We start from the raw sequence: 26,847 nt of genomic DNA, 5'->3' as shown, positions 1-26,847 counted from the left end.
ACAAACGGGAAGATATTCGTCGTATATAGTTCTTGGGTACAGATCGATTGTCCTGAATAGTTATTCTTTTTATGTCTCTTCAAAGGCCAACATACCATTTTGTTCGTTGTATTTTTGTGACACTTTGAGTGGATATTAGTCTGCAATCCTTCAATGTACAACACTTGCTCCTGAAGGGTCAATGCGTGAATGAATTAAGATAGCAATGGCCGAGACGTACTACATTTAAAAAACAAGACCAAAGAAACGGATAAAAACATAACTTATTCAAATCAAAAAATATTTATATAACGTGTTATAACAATGTTTTGATAATCTGACAAAGACTTAAATGGTAAATGCATATAATTAAAGGAATTACTGGCTGTGATAGAACAGACGCAGCAGGACATAATCGGTAATGTAAAGGGCATAGGGAATGAATAATGGGAATAGAGGAGGGTTCTAGTACTGTGGCAAAACGTGACCGAGGAATCGCACAAGCTCATGCGAGGAAGCGCAAGGTAGAAGGTTGCTCTTGATGTGTGCATCAATTTCCTGTAAATAAAAAGAAAGAGGCAAATTAAGCATCAATTCGATACAACGGAAACTTCGTATATATCACTTACCATGAGCACATCCTTGGCGCATGGACGGACAGTAGGATCTTCGTCCAACAGCCATGCAACCAAACCTCTCATGTACATCGATGGATAGCTGTAGGTGAAGGTAGGGCTAGGTTCGGTGGCAATGATATCGTATAATTCTTCTTCATCCTTGATTTGGTAATGAGGAGGAACTCGGTCCATCATTTCAATGACGGTAATACCAAGAGACCACATATCCACCTTTTCATCGTAGTATTCTTCTCGAATAACTTCGGGAGCCATCCTACGTAAATGTCGATGACCGTCAATACCACAGATTCTTGACAGGTCTACATCAGATTGTTCGAATTTTACCATTTGGTGGTACCGAGACGTTCACAGTTGCGACGACTGATACGAGCTGCTAAACCAAAATCGGCGAGTTTGACTTCACCGTTCCATCCGAGCAAGAGATTTTCGCACTTGACATCGCGATGCAAGTATCCCTTTCCGTGAAGATAGATCAAGGCTTTCAAAGTTTTGCAAGCAATATGGACTGCAAATTCTTCAGGGATTCCACGCTGACACAGAACAGCGAAAACGGAACAACGCATCAAATCCATGGCCATCCAAATGTCGTCACGACAAATAGTGACTTCTCGTAACTTGATCAAATTGGTGTGACCACTGGACATGATCTTGAGTTCGCGAAGAATGGCGGCACGGTATTCGGGATCGGGATCAAGTCGACACCGCTTGATAGCAAGTTGAACATTGGGCTTCTTGCGGTAACTGGCTCGTACGACCGCACCATTGACACTTTTTTTTTTTTAGAAACAAAGTCAGAACCCAAAAATGTGTTGTAAAAAAAAGAAAAAACGTGCTAATCATCATAAAAAAGACGACACACGTTGGAAAAAAATAAATAAATAAAATAAATTTACCCAGTGCCAATTTCCTTAAAATCGCAATAACGGTTTCTCGGATCGGAGGATCGTACGCAAGTCTTGGGCAGCATTTTTCGCATTTTGTTCTCGAACTTGTTTTTAGGTTTGACAAGCGGTGGCAATTGAGGAGCTTGATAATGAGGACTAGGAGGATACCAAGGTCGCTACGGGGACAGATAATGAAGGGGGGGGGTCAAATTTTTTTTTTTCCAGTTGCTGGTTAGAAAAAAATTCGAGGAGAACAGAGAGTTAAGGGGTTAGTTATAAATATAAAGACTACCTTTGTCACTTGTTTGGTAGGCTCAAAAGGTCGAAGAGTAAGAGGAATAGTCGGGCATGGTTTCAAGTAGGCGTTGCCGAGAATATCGGGGATCTGGTAACATCCTGGAGGTCGCCAAGCGGTCTAGGTGGGAAAAGGTGGATTAAAAAAACAATTAAAAAAATTCACGTCATCTGAGTTTGATTCTTTTAAGTACCTTTGAATGAAGTGATTTCAAAGTCGATGAACGTCTCAAATTTCCCGTCGATTTTCGCTTCGGGATGGCGATGTTCGAAAGTGTTGCATTGGCTCGGATGCAGTTGGGCTCAGATCTCGATTTCTGCATTAAATTCACGCTCGGCTGCGAAAAAAAAAGAAAGAAAGAGAGAAGATCGCAGTAAGCACATGAAGCTACATAAAAAGCAAATAAAAAACAGCAAACATTGAGTATCCGTACATTTCTAGGTTGCGAAGAGAAAGGTTTGCGGGTAGCGACGGTGATATTCATTCTTCTAATGAGAGGAGAAAGTGAAGGTCAGGAGGAAAGAGACAAAAAAGTGTGATGGTAGGAAATTATATCGACAGTGTAATGAGTGCTTGTCGACTGAAAGTAGTAAGAGGTTGGAAAGGAAAGGGGGAAGTAAAAGCGGTAAGAGAGAAAGAGAAAAAGAGAAAAACTCACATGCGTGCATTTATGATTTGGAAAAATGTCGTGTTGTTGCCTGGCTGTGCAATCGGAGCTTCTTTGGGAGTTTCAATTCAAAGAAAGTGAACGCAATTCATTGGCCGCTCATCGTGCTCCACTGGCAAATCGTTCAAAGTGTGTTTGCCCAACTCACCTTTACAGTTATTCAAGAGGCCATTTAGAAACGCTTGCAATCGTTTATTACCGTCATTTCATGAATGCGAGCCTCCAATTTCGAAAAGGGGCTCTCGAACCGAACGTTGCCCATGCCAAGATGTCCTCGTGAGAGCAATGTTAGTCTTGTTCACTGGTTACTTTATGGACTTCTAGTGGGCTTAACTCATCACTCCCAGAGTTATGTCACATACAGAAGAAAATCCTATATTGTTTCTATTGCAGATTTGTTATGAAAAGATACAGTATTCACCTGCTGCCTGGCTAAATCAACTAGGACCAGGCAGAAAGAAGTCGACGTTATCCAGGCATGATCTGATAGGCCCACGGATCGATTATCTTGCAATAGAGATTATAAGGCAAGCGAAAGCTTTGGAATTCCAATAGAGGTCAATATATCTTTGGAAAGTCATTGATACAGATAAGGTTACCTGTCGGCCTCGGACCCTTCTGTGTAGTCTTCCTTCGCTCATTGGTCAGGTAGCCCGATCGGCCGATTTTGCTACTGCAATATTCTGAAGAATATGAATGGCATACAAAATACGCTCCAAGATCTGAAATGAGATAGTTTTAATATAGTAGTACTTGATACCACTTGAGAATATTTTATTCATTTGCCCTTGGTCTCCTTTTTTCTTTTGTTTTGTCTGTGTGAGAACGTCCGTCCATTTCCGCTTTCGTATTTTGCTAAACTGATTACATAGAATTATTCTTGTCTCCATCGCATAAAATTATACCAGTATATCAAAAAGGAGATAATATTTTCAAAGGGAAGATTAACTGAGAAAATGTGGAAAGGAAGCATACATCTTGACTCTTTCTGCAAAAAAAAAAGAAGCCACTTCAAGAACGCCGTCACGCTTCGATTGAGGCCGAAGCTTATTGATTTTTTTAACTTTTTTTTTTTTTTTTTTTTTTTTGAGCATTCTCATATTATTCATACACCATGAAAAAGAAATCGGCACCTGGTTTACTTGCTGATGTTTTGCTCGGCGAGAAATCGGCCAGCGTAAACAATGAACTTGATGCGCTGTTCAAGAACAGTGTATGTTGATGCATAAATATTGATGGTTGTGGATTTGTTCATCTGATCCTTTATCACCTAAATAGGCCGGTCCAAGTAGCGTCACGATCCATTCGACCGTTCCAAAGAAACCCGTTGACTTGACCGAGAAACAAGCGAAAATGCAGGCTCATAAAGAACTGGAAGCCATTAAGAAGGCGCAAGCCTTGGGTGAGGCCATGTCAAGAAAGAGAAAAGCCGATGCCATGGACGACGAAACCGATGCATCAAATAAGAAATCCCCGGAACAGATCAAGGCCGAGGAACAGGAAAAGGAGCAACGTACAGTTTTTGTTGGCAACTTGTCGGTGAAATGCATTGAAAAGGTAGGTTTCTGCGACGCATATCTGGCAGCAGACAGTAACAGGGTCACTCACATTATTGATTTACAAAAAGGCTGGCTACAAGGCCCTGAAAGCCAAGTTTCAAGAATGTGGTACGATTCAGTCCATTCGTTTCCGCTCGGTGGTATGTCAATTTTTTCTTCTTACCATGCGTGTATGTTCAATTCCTAAAGACTCGAAATATAGGCATTAGCCATTCCGATGAACCGTAAAGCAGCATTTCTCTCGGGAAAGATCCATTCTAGCCGTGACGTATTGAACGCCTACATTGTATATAAAGAGAAGGAAGCAGTCAATAAGGCAGTAGCTATGAATGGTCAAATCTTTATGGAGAAGCATTTGCGTGTCGACAGCGTTGCAGCACCCAAGGTATGTTTTTGGATCGGAATCCAGATGTTTTTCAGGACAAAAGGATTAACTGTTTTTTTTTTTAGCCTCATGATCGAAAGAGATCCGTTTTCTTGGGTTCATTACCGTTTGACGTTCAAGAAGAAGAATTGTGGGCGTTTTTCAAGGATTGTGGCGAGGTTGAAAGCGTACGCGTTGTTCGTGATAAAAGCACGAATATCGGTAAAGGCATCGGTTACGTTCAGTTTGTGGACCGCGATTCTGTCGATACCGCGCTGGCGCTGGAGGATAAGCAATTCCGAGAGAAGCACAAGATCCGTATTCAGCGCTGTAAATTATCAGTATCGGAAGGTGGCCAACCGTCGGCTCCCCCGAAACAAAACAAAAAACAAAAGACTTCCGGTAAAGACAACCGCAAGGGTGGCAAGCCCCAAGGCGCAAGAGGTGCGAAAGGGGCTGGAAAGGGTGGAAAACCGTTACCAGGTTTGAAGCGATTTGAAGGAACTCGTGCGACCAGAGATACCGGCAAGAAATTCAAATTACAAAAAACCAGCAGCAAGAATAACGCCGAACGACGCATCAAGAACAAACACTAGACAAAAAAAAAATTGAATCCTTATGGGGTGGCCGATTCGATTCCATTGCTCACATCATACTCTTTCTCATTGTAATGTACGGCCTGTACAATACTTTGCTCATTCTTTTTTTTTTTTTTTTTTTTAATCTCCAGTAATCTCCAGCTCATTTTTACAATATTCCATAAAATCATAGCAGAAGTTTCCATGTCACATTAGACATTACTTGCACATTCTTTGGGATGGGATTCGCACTGCTTATATTGTTTTGTATTTTTGATGCTTACATGACTCACATAACAGTCTCTTTCCGTGCTCGAATGCATGATAAGGAGGAAAACATTTCATAATGACGTAAAAATATAGTGGGATCTCAACAGAGGAATCGCTTCCAAATGGAGTCCCGCCAAAAATTTCCAGATAAAAAAAAAAGTTTGCATTAAATTCACCATATCCTTCAACGCCGCAGTCAATCTACACAATGGTCGATCAGAAAAGGAAAAAGACAGGTCAGACGTCGTATCCATTGACGCCTTAATGATTACAGTATTCTCGCTAACATGCAACGGATCACAGTGAAAAGACACGTAAAGCCAAACAGTAACCAGGTGGATCCCATTCAGGAGCAAGCCTCATCAACGGCATCACCGAAACGCCGTCGAGTGCAAAAGTCTAAACAAACGTCCAAACGATCGAAAAGCGAAAGTGACGGTTCGGAGGACTGGGCTGAGAGCGATCAAGAGTCAGTGGAAGGCGAGGTGACCGCCGCAGCACAGGAGGATATGAAATCTGCGGTCATTGATATTCCGCGTCCAAAAGGATCACCGTTCGCAGACGCGCTTTCACCTGATACGCTTGAGTTCATGGCACAACTTGCCGAAAATAATAACCGTGATTTTATGCAGTTAAATCAGGTAAGTTTTTATACTTTCTCGCTCATATCCTTTGTTTCCTCCTCATCAATGATATGATGCGTATTTTGTCGTGGTTACAGGAACGTTGGCATGCAGCCAAGCAAGATTTCACCGACTTTGTTGGCCTCATCATTAAAGAGCTTCAAAGCATGGATCCCACAATTTTGGTAGAAGAACCCAAGGCAGCGGTTTATCGACAAAAGTAAGTGTATCCGATAAGCCTATGTAGTTTTTTTTTTATTCCACTAATATATCGCATGGCAGTCGTGATCTGCGTTTTACCAACGATTTACGACCCTATAAAATTTACTTGTCCGCCTCTTTTTCACGAGGTGGAAAGAAATCACCGTTTGCAGGCTATCACATTGCGGTAGCCCCCGGTAACAAGACCATGGTAGCGGCCGGGATATGGCAACCTTCGTCTTCAATTCTTTCCAGGATGCGGACTGGCATAATGGAAAATGCCTCTTTAATGCGAGAAGCTTTATCAACTGACGCGATCAACGACATATTCGGAAAGGGAGGGCTGGAGGTATTGGAATCATCGGACAAACTCAAGGTGGCGCCCAAGGGCGTAGCCAAGGATCACCCTGAAATTGAAATGCTACGTTTCAAATCCATGGTGGCTTCAAAATATTTTGACGATGTCGACGTCGTTTCAGAAGGATTCTTGGATAAAGTTTTGGATGTTTTTGATGCGGTGGTGCCGTTTGTAGCCGTTTTAAATTCATGGACCGGATAAAAAGATAGTAATACTTGCCTGTAAAATATACATATCATTGCCATATTCTTTCTATTGCTGTTTGTAATGCTGTATATCGCCAATAAAATTTTGAGCATCGAATTATTTTTTGAAATACTTGCACGGTTGAACATTATTTCCAGGCTGCACGCCAGGGGCGTATTCAAGCAAAATATCTTGATTGTTCGACGGTTTGGTACTAGGATGTAGTCACCGCTTAACATCCGTGGCTGAAAGTGTGAAATCATGGGATAATATTAATGTAAAAATGATTTTGCCTTGACTGCAGGGGCGTTCTTACGCCTTCTGGGAGGATAAGTTTTTCCCTCTCGCCCTGTATAATGAAGTGTGGAGATTGGAGAAAAATTTAAGAATAACTTGCCTTTTTAGGTGATAATGGCTCGAAGATGGTGAGATGTCATTGCACCATTGTTGTCGGCCAGTCAAAAACGAAATATACTGCATTTCCCAGTTCTCACACTCTTTTCTCGACGCTATGGCAACAGCAAAGACATTCTTTGAAACCGGACGAAAAATTGTGGCGATCGGTCGCAATTACAGGTACATCATCTACATCCATGAGGCCATGGGATCCACGGTCAACTGATTCGCGGAAATGACCATCCAACAGTGAGCATGCCAAAGAACTCGGCAACGCTATTCCCAAAGCTCCCTTCTTCTTCTTGAAGCCAACTTCTTCTTATGTCGCCAACGATGGCACCGTAGAAATTCCTACAGGGTGTGAAGTGCACCACGAAGGTATGTGCACGGCCAGCACAAAGTATGATTGAAAATTTCGGTAACCGACATGGATGATGCATAGTGGAACTCGCGGTGGTCATTGGTAAAAATGGTCGTGACATCCAGGCTTCCGAGGCAATGGATTATGTTGCAGGTGATATATGAAGCTCAGTCGTTATAACGGAACAAACCAATCTGATAAAAATCACAATTTAGGCTATGCACTTTCCATTGATATGACGGCGAGAAATATGCAGGTACGCTGTGTTGAAAGCCTCAAACGCCGATGGTTCGTAATACTTACGCCGTTCATCATGTATCATAGGCTGAGGCTAAAAAGAAGGGTTTGCCTTGGAGCGCTTCCAAGGGATTTGACACCTTCACCCCCATCAGGTAACACCAAATTAGAAATTAATACAAGTACCCAATGAAATGATACTGATTTTTAAAAATCCCTCATAGTTCGTTCATTGCCAAGGAGCAGATCCCTGATCCGGCCAATGTCGATTTATGGCTCAAGGTAAGATGAAAATTGGAAAGTGTATATAACGCACAGTTGTAGTGATTGACGGGTTTGTGGATAGATCGATGGCAATGTCCGGCAACAGGGCAATACTCGGGACATGATGTTTAGTGTCCCTACTTTGATTGAATATGTATCGTCTATTATGAAGTTGGAGACTGGCGATGTCATCCTTACAGGTACACCCAAAGGTGTAGGTCCCATTCATGCTGGTGAGACAATTACTGCTGGATTGAAGCCGGGATGTTCTCAAGAAGAATTGGTCACATTGAAGTTCAATGTGGCCGATCGCCAAGGCAAATTTAGATATGAATAAATCTCAACCTTATTAAAATGTTTGCCTCTGAGTTGCCATATTTGGATATATTCCACCGTCATATTTGTTTGCCGACAAAAGACCGCTGATGATTGGGTACTTTCAAACTCAATGAACGTTGATTGGATAAAACTGTTGTAATTACATGATTTACGATAAGGATCTGAGCGGATGTTGAATTATGGCTCATGATTTGTGCTTCCTTTTGTGAATAGATAGACCGTGATACATACACGGATGCAAGAGATCGTGTTGCTTTGCATTATCCAGGCCTGTTTCTTTCTTCTTTCTTATTCTTCCTCTGTAAAACTAATTCAATGTCATCTTCAAACGTTTATTGTGCTTCTTGCAGTTTGCCAGGACATGCTCGCTCCACCAACCGCAACTGCCCCAACAACCCTCGACGTGCCCAACAAAGTAGAATTACTACAACCCGAGGACCAAGCGAAGTCCGTTGCAGAGCTTGCCAACAACTGGGTCACCAGCGTTCCAACCATTTCGCTTGCCCGTTGAATCCAGCAAGATTGGCTATGAGGGTGGCTGGAGAAAGTGACACTACGGAACGTATTCGTACTTTACCTGCGCCCGTTGCCCAAGCAGATTTCGACCATCATGCTAATACGCTGTCAAGTGAACAATCAGGAACGCTCAACAGTGGCCGAAATAACGAGTGGGAACTTCCAGAGAGACATACCTTGGGACGCATGAATGTTGTCTGCGATTTCTGTCAGGCACACATGTGGGCCAAAGAAAGCTCATCTGAATCGAACTCCAATCCGCAGTTCCAACTCTGCTGTGGCCAAGGTTCCGCTGTGCTTCCATCTTTGGAGCCTACACCTCCAACCATCGCCCGTCTCCTTCGTAGCGACAATGAAGAAGGGCAAGATTTCCGTGAGCAGATCCACGCCTATAATATGAATTTGAGTTTTACTTCGGTAGGCGCCCAAATAGATGAATCCGTGGCCAACAATCGCAACGGAGCCTACTGCTACCGTATCCAAGGTGGCATTTACCACCAGATCGGTGGTCTACTACCACCAACCGAGAGTCATACCCCTGCGTTTGCCCAAATGTACATTTATGATTCCAACACACAACTTAGACACCGGCATGTTGTGGCACCCTATCTGCAGAATGCCACCCTTCTCATTCTACAAGATCTGCTTACCGAAGTCAACCCGTTCGTGCCGTTGCTGCAGTCGATGGCCCAGGTCTTGCGTGAATCTGAGGAAGCCGTAGATGTGAGGCTACTCATAAGTGCGGAAAACACGCCTGATGTTCGTCGTTACAATGCACCCACAGCTAGCGAAGTTGGAGTGATCCTGGTAGACAGTACGATCACACCAAACAGTAGCCGCGATATTGTGCTCCGATCGAGAAGCTATGGGCTTCAACGCATCAGTGAAATGCACCAGTACTACGACGCGCTCCACTATGTGCTCATGTTCCCGCATGGTGATCTCGGGTGGAACATCCACTCACGCTCGCCAAGCGGTCGAAGCATTACCGTCATGCAATGGTATAGCTACCGTCTGATGATGCGCGATAACAGCCACGATTTGCACCTGTACGGCCGATTGTTCCAGCAATATATAGTGGATATGTATGCAAAAATGGAACAGAACCGACTCACGTATTTGCGGCTAAACCAGGCAAACCTGCGCACGGAACTGTACCGAGGTATCGTAGATGCGGTAGAACTCGGCGACAATGACCTCCAAAACGTCGGGCAAAGGGTCATTCTCCCATCCACCTTTATTGGCAGCCCGAGACACATGCGCCAACTTTACCATGATGCGATGAATATCGTACGTCGATGCGGGCAGCCGGATCTCTTTATTACTTTCACTTGCAATCCTCAGTGGGTGGAAATTCAGGACGAGTTGGCTCCACTCCAGACAGCCGTTGATCGGCCCGACCTTTGCGCTCGAGTTTTTAACATGAAGCGTAAAGCTCTCATGGAAGATTTGACCAAGAAGCATGTTTTGGGTAGGGTAGTTGCCCATGTCCATACTGTGGAATTTCAAAAACGAGGATTACCGCACCTCCATCTGCTTTTGGTGTTACATCTGGACGACAAGCTGAGAACACTGGACGATTATGATCGCATTGTGTCAGCTGAACTTCCGGACAGACAGAGATTTCCTGATCTCTACGACACCGTCAGCAGATGTATGATGCACGGTCCGTGTGGAACCATGCATCCGAGGTCTCCGTGCATGGAAAACGGCTCCTGTAAGAAGCGTTACCCGCGCTCCTTCAACGAAGCTACCGTCGAAGATCACAGGGGTTACCCTTTGTACCGTCGTCGCAACCAAGGTTCATCTTTCAACCATGCCTCGGTCCCCATCTTGCAACGACAACGATTATCAGCGCTCTACAAGTCATGGTTGCCCAAATTTCTCTCCACGAAACACTTCCACGAATAATAGGCGAAACAATCAGCAGCAAGATGCCGTTTGCGCCAGTTGTGGTCAAACAGAGCATCGTCGCCGTTCACATAAAATGTGAGTGGAGCTCTTTTTTGAAGAAAGGTGATTGACGATACGACGATCTGGTGTTTTGTAGCATCATTTAATTTGGGTTATCTGTCAGTTATACTGTATATGCCCTTTCATTCTCTTCAGTAATCGAATGATACATGGAGCAGATATGCTTCGATCTGTGTAGCTCATCATTCATGCATCAGTGAGGTGACTATTGTTTCATCCATGGAAAATCACATATTTTTGTCCGAATTTTTTCTTCTTCTTTAGTTTTGCATCTCTTCTGTTTGCCTGGAAATCCCTCACTATCATTGCATCCATCATCCATCATCCAGACTATGGCGTGTATCTGATCCGGTCGATTCGATTATTATGAAAAAAGGTACCTTTTGTGTGATACGACTATCCGTTTTTCGACAAGAAAAAATTTACCTGTCCTTTTTCTCTATTCTGTCTTTAGCTTTTGGTTTTCTCTCCGGTTTTCTTTTGCCTGGCAAGCCATTCAAGCCATCCATCCCTCCAAAACCTTTCTACTTTGTTCGGGCACCAGATTGTGGCCAATCCGGTTTTTGTCGTCAAAGGACATCTTCGGTCGTGTGGTTTTCTTTCTCATCGGGAAACGCTGACGCGTCCTCCCCAGGTTCCTCTCATATGGATTGCTGCCCGTGGTATCGCCTTCGATATTTCTTCCCGACCATTTTATTTTGTAGTTGTAGTATGTATTTTGTATTTTAGTGAATAGTCTTCTTGCAGTCTTTTCCTCCTTTTTTTTCCCACAGGGTTTTTAGGGGGTTTTTACAGACGCACCTATTGTATTTACTTTTTTTTTTATATTTGTATCCTTTCTTTATTTCGGTCGGGAAGCCCTCGGTATCTGCTGCATCAAACATCAAAGGTAAAATATCTCAACGAAATTTGAATCAACCAAAGAGCTTACTAACTCATTTTTTTTAAATACCCAACATTCCCACACATCTTTGTAGATCTATCATAACCTTGGGCGGGACAGAACGGAGGGGGTCAATAAGTGCTGCTTTGTTCATTAAAAGTGTTTCATGGTATGCCAGAGTATTGACATTAATATACCAAAGTTCCATCAAGAGTCTCGCCCAGGTTATGCCGTATTGCGTTAGGCTTTTGTCTGACGAATGTCGCTCAATGTAAGAGTGCGACATCCAGTAGCAGGTGGCATCCATTGCACAGCGGGTGTACGGCTTGTTAATTGGATATAATGTATAAAGTAACGGAATATCTATACCTTTGTGTGTTTACTCTTGAGTTGTGCGAGATTAGGCACCACGAAAAAAAAAGAGATGGATCATCCATCTATTACCATGGAATTTCTAAAGTCAGATCCTCACATGCTTTCGGTTTCTCGTTGGTTTTATTTCGTCCAGACACTTGTAAAAGATGCAGCTTCGTGAGAATGCACCATCGGTAGCTGCTATTTCTTTTACGGGCGGCAAAGATTGTGTTCTGGCCTTGCATCGTGTTGTGGAACAAGGCGTCAAAGTAGTTCTGTTGGTGACATTCTGTCCTGCAGCCGATGCACCATTCAAAGCTCATCCATTGACAGTTGTCAAGCAACAAGCCAAGTCGCTTGGCATTTCTCACACATTATGCGTCATCGAAGGCCCTGATTACCTCGCGAGCTACCAGAAGAATCTTAAACAGCTGCGAGAGACATATCACATCGATTCATTGGTTACAGGCACGTCGGAGCATCCGATCACTCAGCAGCAATGATCAATAGAGCTAACCGTTCTTTTTGCTTGTTCTGTATAGGGGATATTCTGCCTGTGTGCAGTAATTTTATGGAACGGGCAGTGGAAGGCACTGGAGTGAGTCTGGTACGTCCGTTATGGCAGGTCCCGCGGCAGGAACTTTTGGACGATATCTGGCGACGATCTTTTGAAGTGATCGTCTCGTGCATCAATACCAAGAAAATTACGTCCGGCAAGGAAGCCTTAATGTTAGTCGGTGAATGCATGACTGAGGCATGGATAAAGAAAATCAATCGGCAACAGGATCAGCCCATTGACTTGGCGGGAGAATTTGGCGAATTTCATACTCTTGTGTTAGATGCACCATTATTCAAAGGAGGAAGGATAGAAATAGCAACAAAGCTTTTGCAGGATCAAGAATATGCTTACTTGGAAGTGGAATCGGCCCATCTGGTCAGTAAAAACTAGCCAAATATATTTGTTTTATATCCCCTGGTTTTCGATCATTCCGCATACTCGTCCGTGAATATCATGGCATCGACCTTTCAAAACCCGGAAATGGGTATCAACTGATACAAGATGCTCGATATAGGAACTTAGTTGACGAGAGGTTCTTATTAAGATGGTTTTTGGTCATGCTGGGACCATTTGGATGTGGGATCAAAAACTATTTTGGATGGTCTATCCAATGCATAAAAGTATGGCCACCAGATGAGTTTCTGATACATGATGTTTACCTGTCATGGTATCAACTGCTGCTATGGCTTGATTTGGTCAAGCTCGCTTTTTATTATCATTAGCAAGTATATGGCAATGCTTGGCTCAAGAGATTCTGGTCTTGATATGTAAGTGAGGGGTGTAGTAGCATCAGTCGTTACTTGATGAACCAATTAAAGAGGAAAATGTATACAGTACAAGTCGCGCTGCGCATATTCCTATACAGCATTATGAATGTGGAAAATGGTACCCTCATCACAGCGCCGAATAACACGCTCATAGTGTCACCTGGTGGACACATGAACCTTTGATCGAGGCACTAAGTGAGGTTGACAGTATTTTGGACCTTCCGAAACGCACCATAGTACATATTTCTTCGCATCAAATTCTGGGCTACATTTTTGGTTGCTATAGTTCATCTTCCGTAATATGATGCAGAGGAAAATAGACCGGAAGAATGGGGATGATTCACAGCGGCTGTGTAACGATGCAATTGGTATGACAGACACAAGCATTGTCATCCAAACGTTCAGAGATATGCAAGCAGAGCGGAACAAAGAAACAAGATTCAGATAAAGAGAACTTCACATGCAGACATCAGCCATTGATGAACAATGTTTTTCTTTTTCTTTTTTATATTCGCTGCGCTGATTCGCTAGAGGACCATAATACAAGATTCAACCCTTTCGACTGTGGAGTGGCACGCGTGAAAGTTTAACAAGCTTTGACGCTTGTACAAATCGCGGCTCACTTGCGGAAGCGGCGGTATCATCAGGGTGGCACGAAAAGGAGGATCGCACCGGGATGAAAACAAAATTCACGAGCCAGCATAGGTGAATGATGTATCTGCTTCAGGTCATGTAAATCCAGTGTCCCTTGACGAGAATGGTCTGACGACACAAGCGGATCACAGTACAACTACTTTTTAGGTTATACCCAAATTTGTCCATTGCCCAATACCATTCAAAAAGAGCGAAAAACAATACGATGTTTATATCCTTTTTTCTTTTACACTGTTGTTTAACTTTTCTTCTTTTTCTTCTTCTGATCATTCATCTTTTAGTCTTTGGGCCAAATTTCGTTTTCATTCTTTTCTAGTTAGTTAACTGCAGCCCGCTTGACCTAACACGCACAAGGGCACACTCACGTACTTGGTGGATGCCACATACCTCAGCCAAGTTTTTGTTTCGGTTGCACATACATCTTTCTTCCCACATTCTTTATTGAAGGGCACTTTACACATACTGTAAGAATATATCTGTGCTCATTTGTCCTGGACCTTGGAGAGCGATGAAAACCAGGAGCGGGCTTGTAGGCTGTGAAGAGACCATGGATATCACAGAGATGACTTTGTCAAGAAAATATTTACGCGCAAACAATAACCACGTTTTAACAATTGAAGACCAAGGCCAGTTGACTGGTTCCGATGTATCGCACGAAAACTCATGTGATTCATCCCCTGACGGTCTTTTGGAACTTCACTCGGTTTCATCAAGCAGTACTTGGTCAAGACCCCAGCATGCGTCGCTCCACTCTGCACGTTCCGGAAGCCGGCAAACGCAAGCATCATCGATGGCAGAATCTGCAATGTCCATCCGTGCTCAACAATTCTATTTCGGTACACCTTCGAGTCACCGTTTTACGTGTCCTTCTTCACGCGCTACGACTTCGTCTTCTATATGCATGTCCGAACTTTCGGAAAGTAATAATGTGGGACCTTCCGCAGCTGTCAAGAGTTCTTTCCGACGGCTATCGTGGCAATCCCAGCAAAGTCGGAAAAGCGGCAATAACGTGAGCTTGCGAAGCGGGTTCAGCAGACTCACACGACGATCCTGGCGTTTACGTAGAATGGAAGTGCTGATGGACCAAAACTTGCCTGATTTTGAAACTCAGATATTCTGTTCTTCATGTGAAAAATGGTTGCCATCTCGCATTCGATACCGTTCGGGCGCCTTGGTTTGGCTCGTAGCATTTGTACTGTAAGTTGTCATTGGATACTGATTGGAAAGTCTAATATTTACTGGTTTATTATTAGGTTCATATGCACGGTAATTCTTTTCTGGATACCGTTTTACGTCAAGTACTTTAAAGGTGGGATACGATATTTTTGACTGGTTGCATCTCACGTAATCTAACTCCGTAGCTAGACGTTGTCCACTACTGTCCCTCCTGTGGCGTCAAAATTGGTCGACACTTCAAACTCTGAAGGCCGAATGTGACTAGTATTTTTCAATGACCAATGACGTAGACGACAGACCCGCCCAAGAATTTCTAGCACGTTCGACGCACTTTTTATTTCATAGTTTTTTTTTTACTGCGCCAACCTAAACCTTTAATCGTTCACCTTCACAAATCTATCACCATGTCTGGTATGTGTTATTCATTCAGTGCAGTATCCATTGTGCGGTAAAATAAGTGTGCTTACTCTCATTTGTTATATTCTTGCAGATTGGGATTCAGTTACCGTTCTCCGTAAGCGCAATGCCGAAAAGGCCAAGGTTGCTCGCAGCCAAGCCGAAATTAATGCTGCGAGAAGAGTATGTATTGTTGCCATAGTAATGAAGGGTAGCTCGTTCATTTTCTAACCTTAAACTTCTCTATCTAGGCCGGCGCAGCAATTAGCACCGAAAAAAAGAGCAGTAAGTATTTTTTTTAAGAAAGAAATTGGGTGTAATAGTGGGCCAGTTTTGCATAGGATTAACGAGTGATTCTTGAATTATAGCTTTGACCAATGCAAGCCATGCTAACACTGATCATCGTCGTATTGCCAAGCTTGACCGTGAAAACGATGTTGCTCCTCCACCCAAGGTGGATGTCTCTGTTGGCAAGGCCATTCAGAAGGGTCGTCAGGATAAGCAGTTGACTCAAAAGGATTTGGCTCAAAAGATTAACGAGAAGCCTCAAGTGGTAAGTGACGTTGTCATGGTATGGGTGAGGAAATGTAGACATGGAGATTTAACGATGCCATTTAATTTTTAACAGGTCAACGAATATGAGGCTGGCAAGGCTGTTCCCAACCAGCAAGTGCTCGGAAAAATGGAAAGAGCGCTCGGTATCAAGCTGAGAGGCAAGAATATCGGTGAACCTTTGACCTTTGGAAAGAAGAAGTAAAAATACCATATGTTTCACATCCTTGTGTCGGTTGTGCTCGTTTTTTCGTTTTTGCCTTTTTGTTTATTCCGCTGGCGAATGTAAAAAAGAATAAGGGGACGAGGACAATTTGTTTTTTTTTTTATGTGTTATGTACTGTTTTTGTTTTTTTTTCATATCTGTATGTGCATTTTTTTTTTAATTTGCTTATCAAGTCCTCATGTTGCAATAAAACTAGACGTTTATGGGCATTCAATGGATCGGGGTTTGCAAGGATAGAGGAATAGATTGTGTTGAAGAGTTATAGGTGGAGCACGTGTATTGGAGAACGTCATTATCTCCCTTCCCGAACATGGACATCATCTTGGCAACCAGAAATAGTCTTCGGGGTTTTTAAAGTTTTAAACACTGTAGCACCGACTGACGATGTAGCGATCTACAACCATGTTTCAAGCGCCGACAGTGTTCGTAATAAATGGCGTTGGCCAATGATCAATTTTCTAGTTTCTTTCCTTCTCTTTTCTTCTCGTTTGCTCTTTGAGACACGGCGTTCCCCAGATTTCTCTTTGTGTTTACTTGCTGTTAAGCCCACTTATCCATCTCTTCATTTGAAAAATGACCGTCGTAAAGAACATTTGCTGTATCGGTGCCGGTTATGTCGGTAAGTACTTGTAAACCCCATCTTGGGGGAATGACTTGTCATCTTTTTCTCGGTTGGTCCATCTTGTAACACTCATCTTGTGCATCAGGCGGACCTACCTGTGCTGTCATTGCCTACAAGTGTCCTGACATTAAGGTCACCATTGTCGACATTAACCCTACACGTATTGCTGCTTGGAACTCGGACAATTTGCCTATCTATGAGCCTGGTCTGGACGAAATCGTGTTTCAGTGCCGTGGCAAAAACTTGTTTTTCACCACTGACGTCGACGCTACCATTCAAGAGGCTGATCTGATTTTCGTTTCCGTCAATACCCCCACCAAGAAGTCCGGTATCGGTGCCGGTATGGCTGCCGATCTTGCGTAAGTTTTGTTGGTTTTTTTTCTTTCATTTATTTTTATGTATCTTTTTTTTTGTTTTTGTTTTTGGTGTTGCTGGGCTGTTGCGGGTAATGGGCATGGAAAACAAAGAGTGACAATCTGAACTCATGTAAACAAATATGATCGATTTTTGTTTCTCTTTTTACTACAGCTTTGTTGAAAGTGCTACGCGTCGTATTGCCGAAGTCTCAAAGAGCTCCAAGATTGTGGTGGAAAAGTCAACTGTGCCTTGCCGTACTGCTCAGAGCATGCGTACTATTTTGGACGCCAACTCTACCCCCGAAATCCACTTTGATATTCTGTCAAATCCCGAATTTTTGGCTGAAGGCACTGCCATCACTGACCTTCTCAACCCTGACCGTGTGTTGATTGGTGCCCTGCAAACCCCCGAAGGATTGAAGGCTCAGGAGGCTTTGGTCAATGTATACACACACTGGGTTCCCCGGGATCGAGTGATCACCACCAACTTGTGGTCTTCCGAACTCTCAAAGTTGGCAGCCAATGCCATGTTGGCTCAACGTATCTCTTCAATCAACGCCCTTTCGGCGATTTGCGAAGCTACTGGTGCTGACGTCGATGAAGTCGCTTATGCTTGTGGTCGCGATTCCCGTTTGGGACCCAAGTTTTTGAAGGCTTCTGTTGGTTTTGGTGGTTCCTGTTTCCAGAAGGATATTCTCAATTTGGTGTATCTGTCCCAGCAGCTGAATCTGCCCGAAGTGGCCGATTACTGGAAGCAGGTGGTGATCATGAACGAATACCAGAAGAAGCGTTTTGTGCGAAAGATCATTTCTACTTTATTCAACACCATCACTCACAAGAAGATTGCTGTTCTTGGTTTTGCGTTCAAGAAGGATACCGGTGATACCCGTGAATCGGCGGCTATCACGTTGATCAAGGACTTTATTCAGGAGAACGCCAAGGTGGCTATTTACGATCCCAAGGTTTGCCCCGAACAGATCTTCATGGATTTGTCTGAACCCGGTGTGGTTGATAACCGCAAGGAGTTGGAGAAGCAGATTCAGATTTGCGCAAGCGCTTACGAAGCAGCGGAAGGTGCTGATGCGGTGGTCATTGTCACGGAATGGGATGAATTCCGCGATGATCAAATTGATTATACAAAGATCTACGACAGCATGCACAAACCTGCGTTCCTATTCGACGGTCGCTTGTTGGTGAACCCCACTAAACTTCGGGAGATTGGTTTCAAAGTCAGCGTTATTGGCAAGAATGAGCTTGCTGGCACGGCCTAAAAAATTCTAGATCGTTTTTTTTTTTGTTTCTCGTTTCCCAAACTTGCATTTTTCCTTATTTCCCTCTTGTCCTTTTTCCAACTATACCTCGTGTTCCCAAATTGAGGCTTTATTTTTGTTTCCATTTTTATAAAAAAAAACCGGCATGAAGTATAGATAAAATAAATAAACTGCACGCAAACAGCTTCCTTGCATGAAGATTTTTGTGAGTCGTTCTACTATTTTTGTTGGTTTTTTTTTTATTGGCAACAACCCGGGAACCCTTTTTGATTTCTTGGAATAGTTCGTATGACATAATTGCTCCGATGGACGTTTGAGATTATGAAAAATACGCAGAATTTTAATTGGGTATGTCTATGCTGCAACTTTAGAAGCACGCTCAGCGGTGATCTCTGAAGAACAAAAAAAAAACAAAAAAAAAGAAAAAAAGACGCTAGAAATGCCACGTTTTTCTCGAATACATTTCCTCTTTTTCATGGTTTGCAAAGTCAAAACAGTTTGCTAAACAAAATTACCGGGATTTCAGCTGGCTTTTCTTTTGGGCGAGCGACCTTGGGGTTCGAAGCAAAATAGCAAGTGATCTGAGTACAACAGCCGTGGCAATAAACTTTGAGTGTCACACAACACTCGTGGTTCAATAATACAGCACAAAAATCATGAGTGCCAGGATTGCATGGGCTCATTTCTATTCTTGACACTTGAATTTTAAATTTAGATTGACGGTCCAGTTTCGGTATTTACATTGTCATTTCAGAAAATAAAGTCGTTTATTTTGAAGCTGATCTCGTGTAATGTTAGAACAACCAATACTTCTTATCTTAGTTTCTTGTTCTCCTTGTCCTTGTCCTTGTCCTTGCCCTTGCCCTTGCCCTTGTTCCTGTCTTGCCTTGTCTTGTCTAGCGGAATCGATTCCATCTTCAGCGTACTGACGCAGTCTTTTGCGGGACTTCTCCGAGCAATCTTTTTCACACTTGAGAATTTATTGAACTGACTCGCCATGGACTCGCTAAAAGACTCGGTGCGTCGGGCTAAGTCATTGGTCGCGCATTCAAAGCTGTTCTGTATATATCTTGAATATTCGAATCGTTTCATTCATCCAGCAGTATAATGTTCCTTCTCTTGAAGAATAAGGACATACACCAATGCAATCCTCGGATCAATAGGGAGCTGTCAATGTGTTTCGCAACGGGAATCTGCATTGTATATCTGGGACTTGTTTCGCACATGATTGGCAAGGATGGGCGTAAAACGGATTACGGGCTGATTTGTCCAATGCAGCATCGCGGAGCTTCTTGCTCGAGAAACCATCAGTGTTGATCACGACTGATAATGGCAATACCTTGGTGCCATCAAAAATGTTCAAGCAGTACCGAATGGCTCGACAAATATGCGTGGTCCACTTTGTTCTGTATTTCGACAATGACAGATGCAAGGTCGCGCGCAAACTTCTTGAGCGGTAATAGGTCATATCAGCTCGCCGACCATCAAATTGTTCATTGGCACCGACAGAGTATGTATCTCCTGTAAATTCCATTTCCAAAGACTGTTGATCTCGCCATAAATTCTTGCTGAATAAATCAGAAGCGGATCAACGACTAAGTATCAATGACAGGATACCAAAATTATCCTCGGTTATGGTCAAGTCAGGGATTTGGTGCTGACTGTCGTTAGAAGAAATAGGATCGCCATCTTCGTCACTTGTTCATCGTCTGCATAATCCTTCTCCATATTATTGCAAATGCTGTTGCCAAATGATTCGTCTACTTTGCTTCATGCGGGCGCCATTATTCTACGCGTTTTCTTTTCTCGCTGATATAGTAAGTGCCGGTACAATAGAAATATGCATATGACAGCGGCCTCTAAAAGAGACACGCAAAAGATGAAGCTGCGGCATTTTACTCATCCAACTTGACGCCACAGAAAGTCAAGTGAGAATCAAAATTGGAGAAGCAACCAATGAAGAATCAGATTGTGAAATATCCCAATTCAAATATGGTGGTCAGGATAAAAGTAGGGAAAAGAGCAAATCAATATGGCAGTAACAGTAGAATGTTGAATAAAGCTGGCTTCCCTGTAAACCTCATACAGGCCTTCATTGCCCGGAAGAACCAACCAAGTGAGCCAGGGCGGACTATGTATTACTCTTCGCGCTAGCCAACGTGGAAAGTATGCGCCGGAACCGTCGATGGTCGGTTGCGTCGAATAAACTATTATATGAAATTATTTAGTATACAAAATTACTTCTTCAGGATCAACAGCCTCGAGCTCAGCTTCAGTTCAATACACCAGAAAAAAAAGGCAACTCAGAGAAAAAGACGACCTTGGAAGGTGGAATGGAGATAACGGGAAAAGAGAAAAAAAAGCTTGACAGACAGACACAGTGGGTGTCCTTTTTTATAGATTTCCATGATAGACTGCCGTTAAACCCGTCTTTTGCAGGAGAATTCTCGTGAGAAAGATCATTGCATCAGCTGCAATACACAGTAAAGAAAAAAAAAGAGAGCAGTATTTAACGAAAAACAGGAAGCAAGCAAGATTTGTGGCGAATTTTCATCCGAAATTGAAGCGTTCAGTCATTAATTAAATGGAACGCACAATTAAATAGGGCCGGTGGCCCAAGAGGTGAAAGATCGTGACTCCCGTTCACTCGTCTTCGTCACTGACGTTATGAGCTACATACTCCTGATAGACTGTATCATTTGTTGTCCAGCGCACGCAGTTTATAGTTAGTGATATTTCACAGACTATCGTGACAAACTCAAAGTGTTACAACTATAAAAATGGTTGAAAAATACAGAACAGAAAAATGCATGACGGTTCACACCGTCAGGTTCCAAGAAAGCTGAGAAAGAAGGAAACTAAAAGTTTTTTGCCTACGTTCAGAAAAAAAAAAGGAAAAAAAAAAGCAAAAGAGTATAGTAATATTATCCTCGCAGAGACAGAAAAAAAAAGCCACGACATAAGATAAAGTAAAAATTGCAGCAACAATGCCATTAAAGAAGAAGCGAGTTCCAAAACAAAGAGTAAGCGCAACAGAGATTAATTAAAAGCAAGATATTGTTGTCATTGACAAAATATATATATATATATATTAAATAATGGAAGGGATCTTCCTTGTTGCATCGAAACAGAAAATGTATGAAAGACATAATCTGAGGAAATGATGCTGATCAAGGTTAGATGGAGAAATCTTCCTTCTTTATCCGGAACAGATCATGTATGAAAGAGATGACTTGTGGATTGGACAAGAACAAGATTATAAAGTGGTGAAGAGCAGTTGAGTGTACAGTGTGTGCCGGTATAAATACCATGCCCGAAAATCCCCGGTATTGCTTTCCAATCCCTCTAGGAAAACTGCGCTACAGCCCCCCTCTTAGTCTACTTGCAGCGCCTATAGACAGGGGTAAAAGAGCCTGATCCATCCTCGCGTGCCGCATGCTCCGATCCCCTCGTTTCAACCGACTACCAACTGGCAAGACATAGTATTACCTAACCTACTTGCTCTGGCAAATCGACCGAACTGCATGTGGCCTACCATAGACACAGTTACAATACCGAAAAGAAATCCTCACACCAGTACGATGAAACTAGACGGAACCCGACATCCCACTCAAGGTCTACTTGTTGAAAGAGCATGCAAGGTTCCCCCGAAATGGAAACTTCCGGCTTCACCTCGACAAGCATCCCGAGAAAATTCACAACCCTGTGGAGAAGAAAGTGTGGGACTGCGGTTGGCTCCTTAGCGTAAAGCCTCGTAATGCGTTACCCGATCAAGGCAGATGCCAGCTCACTAGATGTTGCCCTTCTCCCCAGGCGAAAACAGATCCAGAAACTGACACGGCAACCATGATGAACATTTACGCGATCTAGCTTCGGTGGATGTCCAATACACGGCGATGCAGAGAAAGCGATGCCGACTGACCTTGTCGCAAAACCTGCATGTGATTATTCTCCAATCAGGCATGTCTCGTACGTGGGAGTGGCCGCCCGCCTCTACCCTCGGTACATTGGTAGCGAAAGCCGCATCACATTATGTGCCGTGGAGGGAGACATTCCCGCTCTTCATCACTTGCAACGGTTCGGCAATCCATATGTGTGTCAGTCATCGGATCATTTGGCAATGAACAAAGTAATAATAATAAAAAAAAGAAGAGTTAAAAAAGTGCTTACCATTGTTCATCACGCAAAGGCGAAAAAGGATATAGACTGCACACTAAATGGAACCAGTTCGTCCTTAGTGCATTTGCAAAAAGAAATCCTTTTTGCCCCATGTGACGCAAAGGAAAAGGGCGGTGTCATCAGGCGTGACATATCACAGCAAAAAGGCGCCGGCCAGTTAAAACGAGTTATCAATGACACCTGTGACGTGAAGGACGGGTGATAACTCGCCACCGAAAGACGGAAAAAAACCAGTTCGTTAAAGGGCTAACGATTATATGACAACCCAAGGGCCATGCCTCCCGGAGGACTACATGGGGCGGGGGGAAGTAAGAGGGAGGAAATCGTATCGTATCGTATCGTCTTGAAGTATTCGAGGGCGGTATCGTCGTTTGTAGAGACTTGCGTAAGTAGAACAATGGTTGAAGAGGTGTCGTTCTTTGAGAAGAGAGAGAGAGAGAGAGAGAGAGAGAGAGAGAGAGAGAGAGAGAGAGAGAGAGAGAGAGAGAGAGAGGGAGAGAGAGAGAAAGCGAATAAAGAAGAGAGGACGGGGCCTTTTTTTTTTATATCTTCCCTCATGTTAAAACCTCGCAATGACGATAATGATGACGCGTTTGTCGCCTCAAGGACGTCTTTCTCAGCAGCTTGAACGTGTCATCACGCGCTTTTGATGTGAGAGGAAAGATCTCGTGTTTGTCCATGCGGTTTATCGAGTCTGGCAAGCCAAATATCGTGCTTTGAAGTTGTGTAGCTGGTTCATGCCAACTTTTTATGCGGCGAAATTTTTACTGCGACATTTTCAACCAAAAATTTCTAAGGCACCACATCACTTATGCTCATTCTCTCACTTTTACGCAAGCTGATGCAGACTCACTCTTTTTTTCAAGCATAAGAAATTACGAGTATTTTTACTACTTTCTCATTACCGCGCAAGGGGATGGGATAAAGTTGGAGTAGCAGGGGAATATGCTATATGGCATGCCTATCGTGCAACCCTCGCATAAACAACAGTAAATCCTAGAAACACCCCATGGCAATAAAAAAATGTGAAATAACTACCAGGGCAACTTGTTTCTTCACGCAGCGGTATCTACGTCAACGACACATTGTTACGGTTCCTTGTGGGAAACAGGCTGGTGCGGCCATGCGACATTTTCAACTACGGTTAGGTTTGACCTTGCTGACTCTGATGCACAAATCAAACCGTCGGTATACAGATCTGACGTTCATGCCGCTAAGTTGGTGGTTGTAGCTGCGTCGGCCGTGCTCGAACCACCTGACGTACTTTTGTATAATAAAAGCGTTGAAGACGAATTGACAGAACCGGCTTTGTCATTTTGTACAAATCAATCATTGGGCTTCAATAAACTGTGTTGCAGGATCCAAAAGGCTCTGTATTGAACCGTCTTGACCAATTAATTTTATCCAGGAATAACATGAGCAGGATAAATAAATGGTTGCTTTTTTTTTGGTTCGTTAGATCAGCATCATCGATACAGCATTAAACAAATGACAAGACCTTCGTCTCTTTCATTATAATCAAGGAAAAACAGCCTGTAAACAACATTAATATAATCTTTTAAATATCAAAGAACAAAATAATAACAATAACATATATCATTAGATAGAAGAGGAAGGAAACACGGTTTGGAATAAAGCAGGAATAGGATAGGCGGCCATGAAGCCAATACCTGGGGTGAAATAAAATAAAAGATACAGTGAGCTCAAGGAAACTGGATCAGTCTCATGTTGTTTGAATTTACCTGCATAGACGATCAATTTGGTGACAATATCTACATCGTAGCGCAGAGGAGCATCTTCCATGATAAACATTCGGGTATCATCATCGCATTGCTGCAAATCATCGGCGGACATATCAACGCGGGGAGCACTGCTGCATTTCTCATCCAAGGAGTCCCGTAAACCACCACGGTGTTGCAATTTGGCTCCTTCCGCCACGCGTTTCTCATGCAAATCAATCCCTGATTGAATACCGACGTGTTCAGCTTCAGCCGTGGAACTCGCTAATCCTCGCAAGTCCAGCACGGAAGGAATAGGATGGATACTCTCTTGATGAAGACTCTTGTAATTTCTAGATCACCGAACCTAATTTAGCAACCAAACCAAACAAAAACATGGCATCCAAGCGTACCTAGCACCAATTTCAAATTTGCGATGGGGAAGATTAAATACACGATAGATGGGAGGCAGAATGACATAACACGCTCGCTTGCATGCCATACGCCATATAAATAAAATGGCGACACCTAACCAAAAAGTTGATTAGAAAAAAAGTGACCCACAAAAACAGACAAGATTACTCTTTGGGCAAGGACGTACCTAGGATCACCTTGATTAAAATTACAATCAATGCAACGATGCTTGAATAATGGCTCGTGGCAGCGGTACTCAAACCCAAAGTACAATATTCTGATCGATAGCAAAGCCAGCTACCAGGAAACAATCCAATGCAAACCCCCATGAAACAAACACTAAACAAAGTGTCAAATTCGATATCAGTATCAATCATGGTATTCAAGCATCACTTTTTCACATTGTCTGTGAACTCACCTGTCTTCAAAGCAAGGGCAGCGTTCAATGGGATCGGGACTATATGCGCAATCTTTAGAACCTCGCAGTATCAAACCGCTTCCGAATAATGACTTACTGTAATCCCACAAGAATGAGACAAAAGGGAATAGAGAGAAATACTAGAATCGTTCTCTAATCAGTTACATCGTGTCCCATGCAACCCTCCATCCCTATGAGCTGTGCTTACCAAAATAGGAGTCGCTAAGGAACATTTCATTAAATTGGTCTTTAAAGGTCCATTGGACCCAAAACAAGACATAGGCTAAGAGAGTACCTCCAATCACGTCTTGAGGCAATATGACCACGTTAAAATGATGCAATGGAAATTAGACACACCCAAAAACAGACGAAAAAACGTACCTGTTATGCTGTGCATACCGCAATAAATTCTGCCAAACACCACGCTTACGGCATAGACAAAGGATCCAATGATACATGCCATTCGTGCAGGCGATTGAGGAGGAAGATCACTTTCACATGCCATTGCAACCATGTACAACGCAACGGAGATCGAATTGGTAGAGTGCGTCGATGGGAAACCGTATTCCAAAGCTGCTGAAGGAGACATGGTAAGACGGTGGACGGGTGGAGAAAGCGGTCGAGGAAGACACATGAAATCCTTCAGAAACAAATGCATATTGAGAAAACGCCAATTCAAGCAATATGCATTATGTATCATAATATGAAATGCTGGGAGCTATTTTATCTTACCTTGAAGAAACCAGACCAAAAGACACCAAAAGCTGTCAGACATGCAATACTAACAAAATACAGTTTGAGTTGAAAGGGACCACAATGATATAAATGCTACTGAGGATAATCTACCTTCGTCCCAAGCCGGCATTACCGAACCAGACTAGCAAGGGTAAAAAGATCATAAAGAACGTATGCGTGCCGAGATTAGCTGTCCATACAAAGTACGTATCTAGAGTCGGCGTCCTTATCCGTTTCTAATTGTCAGAGGCGAGGGGTGAGATCCCGCATTCACATGTATACCAAAAGAAAAAAAGGTCGGAACAATTACCTGCATAGCAGCGAGCCATGGCGTTTCACTGCGTACTATAGGTAAGAGCATTTTACGCAGTTTGGCACGCCAGGGGTGGAATGCTTTGTCGTACAGACGGTCATCGTGTGTACCAGCGTCAACATCGGAGGCTCTGGACTTTACTACTTTCTTGGGCATCTCGGCCAAGAATGCTCTCGTCTGGCTTTGCAAACCGAAAAGAAAAGGCTTTTTTTTTTATATATAAGAAAAAGGTTTCGCCGGCGGAGCTGAAAATTTCAAATTTCAAATGATCCTAAAAGGGAAATACACGATGGGATTTGTGCAAGTATAAAATGAAACGTTCAGCAAAAGAAAAAAAGTAGTTCCTGTTACAGATATCAAGGCTTATATACGCTCTATCAATAGGTAAGGAGTAAACCTGCATGAATTCACGTTGTAGGTGGAGCGATCGCTCGTTGGAGTGTACTATCAATTATTCATGCGACGAAATAAAATTGGCGGGAAAATGAGTCTATTTCCCAACATTGAATTCATCCCTGAATGTTTCATAAATCCCGCTTCACCTGTTCCCACTTTGACAATAAAC

General features: G+C 43.1%; 10 protein-coding genes across 10 annotated transcripts; 7 read left to right on the top strand and 3 right to left on the bottom strand.

Annotated features, from left to right (window-relative positions):
• Window positions 1-248: 248 nt before the first annotated feature.
• On the bottom strand, window positions 249-2,428 carry BYT42DRAFT_568579 (kinase-like domain-containing protein). The gene is made up of 7 exons (XM_051568194.1): window positions 2,230-2,428; window positions 1,990-2,133; window positions 1,794-1,916; window positions 1,511-1,677; window positions 942-1,385; window positions 609-870; window positions 249-537 (listed from the first exon to the last, which is right to left on the bottom strand). Exons 1-7 carry the CDS (start codon window positions 2,278-2,280, stop codon window positions 445-447), a joined length of 1,284 nt encoding a protein of 427 aa, XP_051423727.1. The 5' UTR covers window positions 2,281-2,428; the 3' UTR covers window positions 249-444.
• Window positions 2,429-3,565: 1,137 nt separating this feature from the next.
• Window positions 3,566-5,201, top strand: BYT42DRAFT_644659 (uncharacterized protein). The gene is made up of 5 exons (XM_051572638.1): window positions 3,566-3,676; window positions 3,742-4,020; window positions 4,091-4,162; window positions 4,225-4,407; window positions 4,473-5,201. Exons 1-5 carry the CDS (start codon window positions 3,578-3,580, stop codon window positions 4,980-4,982), a joined length of 1,143 nt encoding a protein of 380 aa, XP_051423726.1. The 5' UTR covers window positions 3,566-3,577; the 3' UTR covers window positions 4,983-5,201.
• A 192-nt stretch (window positions 5,202-5,393) lies between these two features.
• On the top strand, window positions 5,394-6,728 carry BYT42DRAFT_568567 (uncharacterized protein). The gene is made up of 4 exons (XM_051568193.1): window positions 5,394-5,470; window positions 5,538-5,875; window positions 5,956-6,077; window positions 6,140-6,728. Exons 1-4 carry the CDS (start codon window positions 5,443-5,445, stop codon window positions 6,615-6,617), a joined length of 966 nt encoding a protein of 321 aa, XP_051423725.1. The 5' UTR covers window positions 5,394-5,442; the 3' UTR covers window positions 6,618-6,728.
• A 385-nt stretch (window positions 6,729-7,113) lies between these two features.
• BYT42DRAFT_496411 (uncharacterized protein) lies at window positions 7,114-8,197 on the top strand (the record flags this gene model as incomplete). The annotated part of the gene is made up of 7 exons (XM_051564416.1): window positions 7,114-7,178; window positions 7,249-7,376; window positions 7,441-7,512; window positions 7,575-7,615; window positions 7,684-7,751; window positions 7,821-7,878; window positions 7,943-8,197. 7 exons carry the CDS (start codon window positions 7,114-7,116, stop codon window positions 8,195-8,197), a joined length of 687 nt encoding a protein of 228 aa, XP_051423724.1.
• Window positions 8,198-11,827: 3,630 nt separating this feature from the next.
• On the top strand, window positions 11,828-12,970 carry BYT42DRAFT_568549 (uncharacterized protein). Its single transcript, XM_051568192.1, has 2 exons — window positions 11,828-12,394; window positions 12,469-12,970. The coding sequence occupies exons 1-2, from the start codon at window positions 12,094-12,096 to the stop codon at window positions 12,873-12,875; spliced, it is 708 nt and encodes a 235-aa protein (XP_051423723.1). The 5' UTR covers window positions 11,828-12,093; the 3' UTR covers window positions 12,876-12,970.
• A 1,325-nt stretch (window positions 12,971-14,295) lies between these two features.
• Window positions 14,296-15,416, top strand: BYT42DRAFT_324056 (LITAF-like zinc ribbon domain-containing protein). The gene is made up of 3 exons (XM_051563024.1): window positions 14,296-15,103; window positions 15,160-15,215; window positions 15,272-15,416. The coding sequence occupies exons 1-3, from the start codon at window positions 14,415-14,417 to the stop codon at window positions 15,328-15,330; spliced, it is 804 nt and encodes a 267-aa protein (XP_051423722.1). The 5' UTR covers window positions 14,296-14,414; the 3' UTR covers window positions 15,331-15,416.
• On the top strand, window positions 15,067-16,483 carry BYT42DRAFT_324120 (multi protein bridging factor 1-domain-containing protein). Its single transcript, XM_051563026.1, has 6 exons — window positions 15,067-15,098; window positions 15,373-15,493; window positions 15,573-15,661; window positions 15,730-15,763; window positions 15,847-16,031; window positions 16,107-16,483. The coding sequence occupies exons 2-6, from the start codon at window positions 15,487-15,489 to the stop codon at window positions 16,233-16,235; spliced, it is 444 nt and encodes a 147-aa protein (XP_051423721.1). The 5' UTR covers window positions 15,067-15,098; window positions 15,373-15,486; the 3' UTR covers window positions 16,236-16,483.
• A 234-nt stretch (window positions 16,484-16,717) lies between these two features.
• Window positions 16,718-18,927, top strand: BYT42DRAFT_568538 (UDP-glucose/GDP-mannose dehydrogenase family, NAD binding domain-containing protein). The gene is made up of 3 exons (XM_051568191.1): window positions 16,718-16,875; window positions 16,964-17,237; window positions 17,407-18,927. Exons 1-3 carry the CDS (start codon window positions 16,830-16,832, stop codon window positions 18,503-18,505), a joined length of 1,419 nt encoding a protein of 472 aa, XP_051423720.1. The 5' UTR covers window positions 16,718-16,829; the 3' UTR covers window positions 18,506-18,927.
• A 734-nt stretch (window positions 18,928-19,661) lies between these two features.
• BYT42DRAFT_495721 (uncharacterized protein) lies at window positions 19,662-20,039 on the bottom strand (the record flags this gene model as incomplete). Its single annotated transcript, XM_051564375.1, has 1 exon — window positions 19,662-20,039. One exon carries the CDS (start codon window positions 20,037-20,039, stop codon window positions 19,662-19,664), a length of 378 nt encoding a protein of 125 aa, XP_051423719.1.
• A 4,730-nt stretch (window positions 20,040-24,769) lies between these two features.
• BYT42DRAFT_496440 (phosphatidic acid phosphatase type 2/haloperoxidase) lies at window positions 24,770-26,438 on the bottom strand (the record flags this gene model as incomplete). Its single annotated transcript, XM_051564420.1, has 8 exons — window positions 24,770-24,930; window positions 25,004-25,155; window positions 25,332-25,374; window positions 25,443-25,541; window positions 25,616-25,874; window positions 25,967-26,015; window positions 26,081-26,205; window positions 26,280-26,438. The coding sequence occupies 8 exons, from the start codon at window positions 26,436-26,438 to the stop codon at window positions 24,770-24,772; spliced, it is 1,047 nt and encodes a 348-aa protein (XP_051423718.1).
• Window positions 26,439-26,847: the final 409 nt, after the last annotated feature.

The sequence above is a fragment of the Radiomyces spectabilis genome (genome assembly GCF_025331425.1).
Source record: "Radiomyces spectabilis strain NRRL 2753 chromosome Unknown BYT42scaffold_6, whole genome shotgun sequence".
NCBI lineage: Eukaryota > Fungi > Mucoromycota > Mucoromycetes > Mucorales > Radiomycetaceae > Radiomyces > Radiomyces spectabilis.
The sequence above is the reverse complement of the archived record's forward strand: the minus strand, read 5'-3'. Positions and strand labels throughout refer to the sequence as shown.

Bases quoted from the DNA above. Each gene is read 5' to 3' on its own strand.
- BYT42DRAFT_568549 (XM_051568192.1), top strand. From the start codon at position 12,094: ATGCAGCTTCGTGAGAATGCACCATCGGTAGCTGCTATTTCTTTTACG. The intron at 12,395-12,468 runs GCACGTCGGAGC...TGTTCTGTATAG, and splicing joins CATCGATTCATTGGTTACAG to GGGATATTCTGCCTGTGTGC.
- BYT42DRAFT_568567 (XM_051568193.1), top strand. From the start codon at position 5,443: ATGGTCGATCAGAAAAGGAAAAAGACAG. The intron at 5,876-5,955 runs GTAAGTTTTTAT...TCGTGGTTACAG, and splicing joins ATTTTATGCAGTTAAATCAG to GAACGTTGGCATGCAGCCAA. The intron at 6,078-6,139 runs GTAAGTGTATCC...ATCGCATGGCAG, and splicing joins GCAGCGGTTTATCGACAAAA to TCGTGATCTGCGTTTTACCA.
- BYT42DRAFT_324056 (XM_051563024.1), top strand. From the start codon at position 14,415: ATGAAAACCAGGAGCGGGCTTGTAGGCTGTGAAGAGACCATGGATATC. The intron at 15,104-15,159 runs GTAAGTTGTCAT...GTTTATTATTAG, and splicing joins TGGCTCGTAGCATTTGTACT to GTTCATATGCACGGTAATTC. The intron at 15,216-15,271 runs GTGGGATACGAT...CTCCGTAGCTAG, and splicing joins TTACGTCAAGTACTTTAAAG to ACGTTGTCCACTACTGTCCC.
- BYT42DRAFT_644659 (XM_051572638.1), top strand. From the start codon at position 3,578: ATGAAAAAGAAATCGGCACCTGGTTTACTTGCTGATGTTTTGCTCGGC. The intron at 4,021-4,090 runs GTAGGTTTCTGC...ATTTACAAAAAG, and splicing joins CGGTGAAATGCATTGAAAAG to GCTGGCTACAAGGCCCTGAA. The intron at 4,408-4,472 runs GTATGTTTTTGG...TTTTTTTTTTAG, and splicing joins ACAGCGTTGCAGCACCCAAG to CCTCATGATCGAAAGAGATC.
- BYT42DRAFT_568579 (XM_051568194.1), bottom strand. From the start codon at position 2,280: ATGAATATCACCGTCGCTACCCGCAAACCTTTCTCTTCGCAACCTAGA. The intron at 1,917-1,989 runs GTACTTAAAAGA...TTTCCCACCTAG, and splicing joins TGAAATCACTTCATTCAAAG to ACCGCTTGGCGACCTCCAGG. The intron at 1,678-1,793 runs GTAGTCTTTATA...CTGTCCCCGTAG, and splicing joins CTACCAAACAAGTGACAAAG to CGACCTTGGTATCCTCCTAG.
- BYT42DRAFT_324120 (XM_051563026.1), top strand. The intron at 15,764-15,846 runs GTAAGTATTTTT...CTTGAATTATAG, and splicing joins TAGCACCGAAAAAAAGAGCA to CTTTGACCAATGCAAGCCAT. The intron at 16,032-16,106 runs GTAAGTGACGTT...AATTTTTAACAG, and splicing joins TTAACGAGAAGCCTCAAGTG to GTCAACGAATATGAGGCTGG.
- BYT42DRAFT_568538 (XM_051568191.1), top strand. From the start codon at position 16,830: ATGACCGTCGTAAAGAACATTTGCTGTATCGGTGCCGGTTATGTCG. The intron at 16,876-16,963 runs GTAAGTACTTGT...CTTGTGCATCAG, and splicing joins TATCGGTGCCGGTTATGTCG to GCGGACCTACCTGTGCTGTC. The intron at 17,238-17,406 runs GTAAGTTTTGTT...TTTTTACTACAG, and splicing joins GGTATGGCTGCCGATCTTGC to CTTTGTTGAAAGTGCTACGC.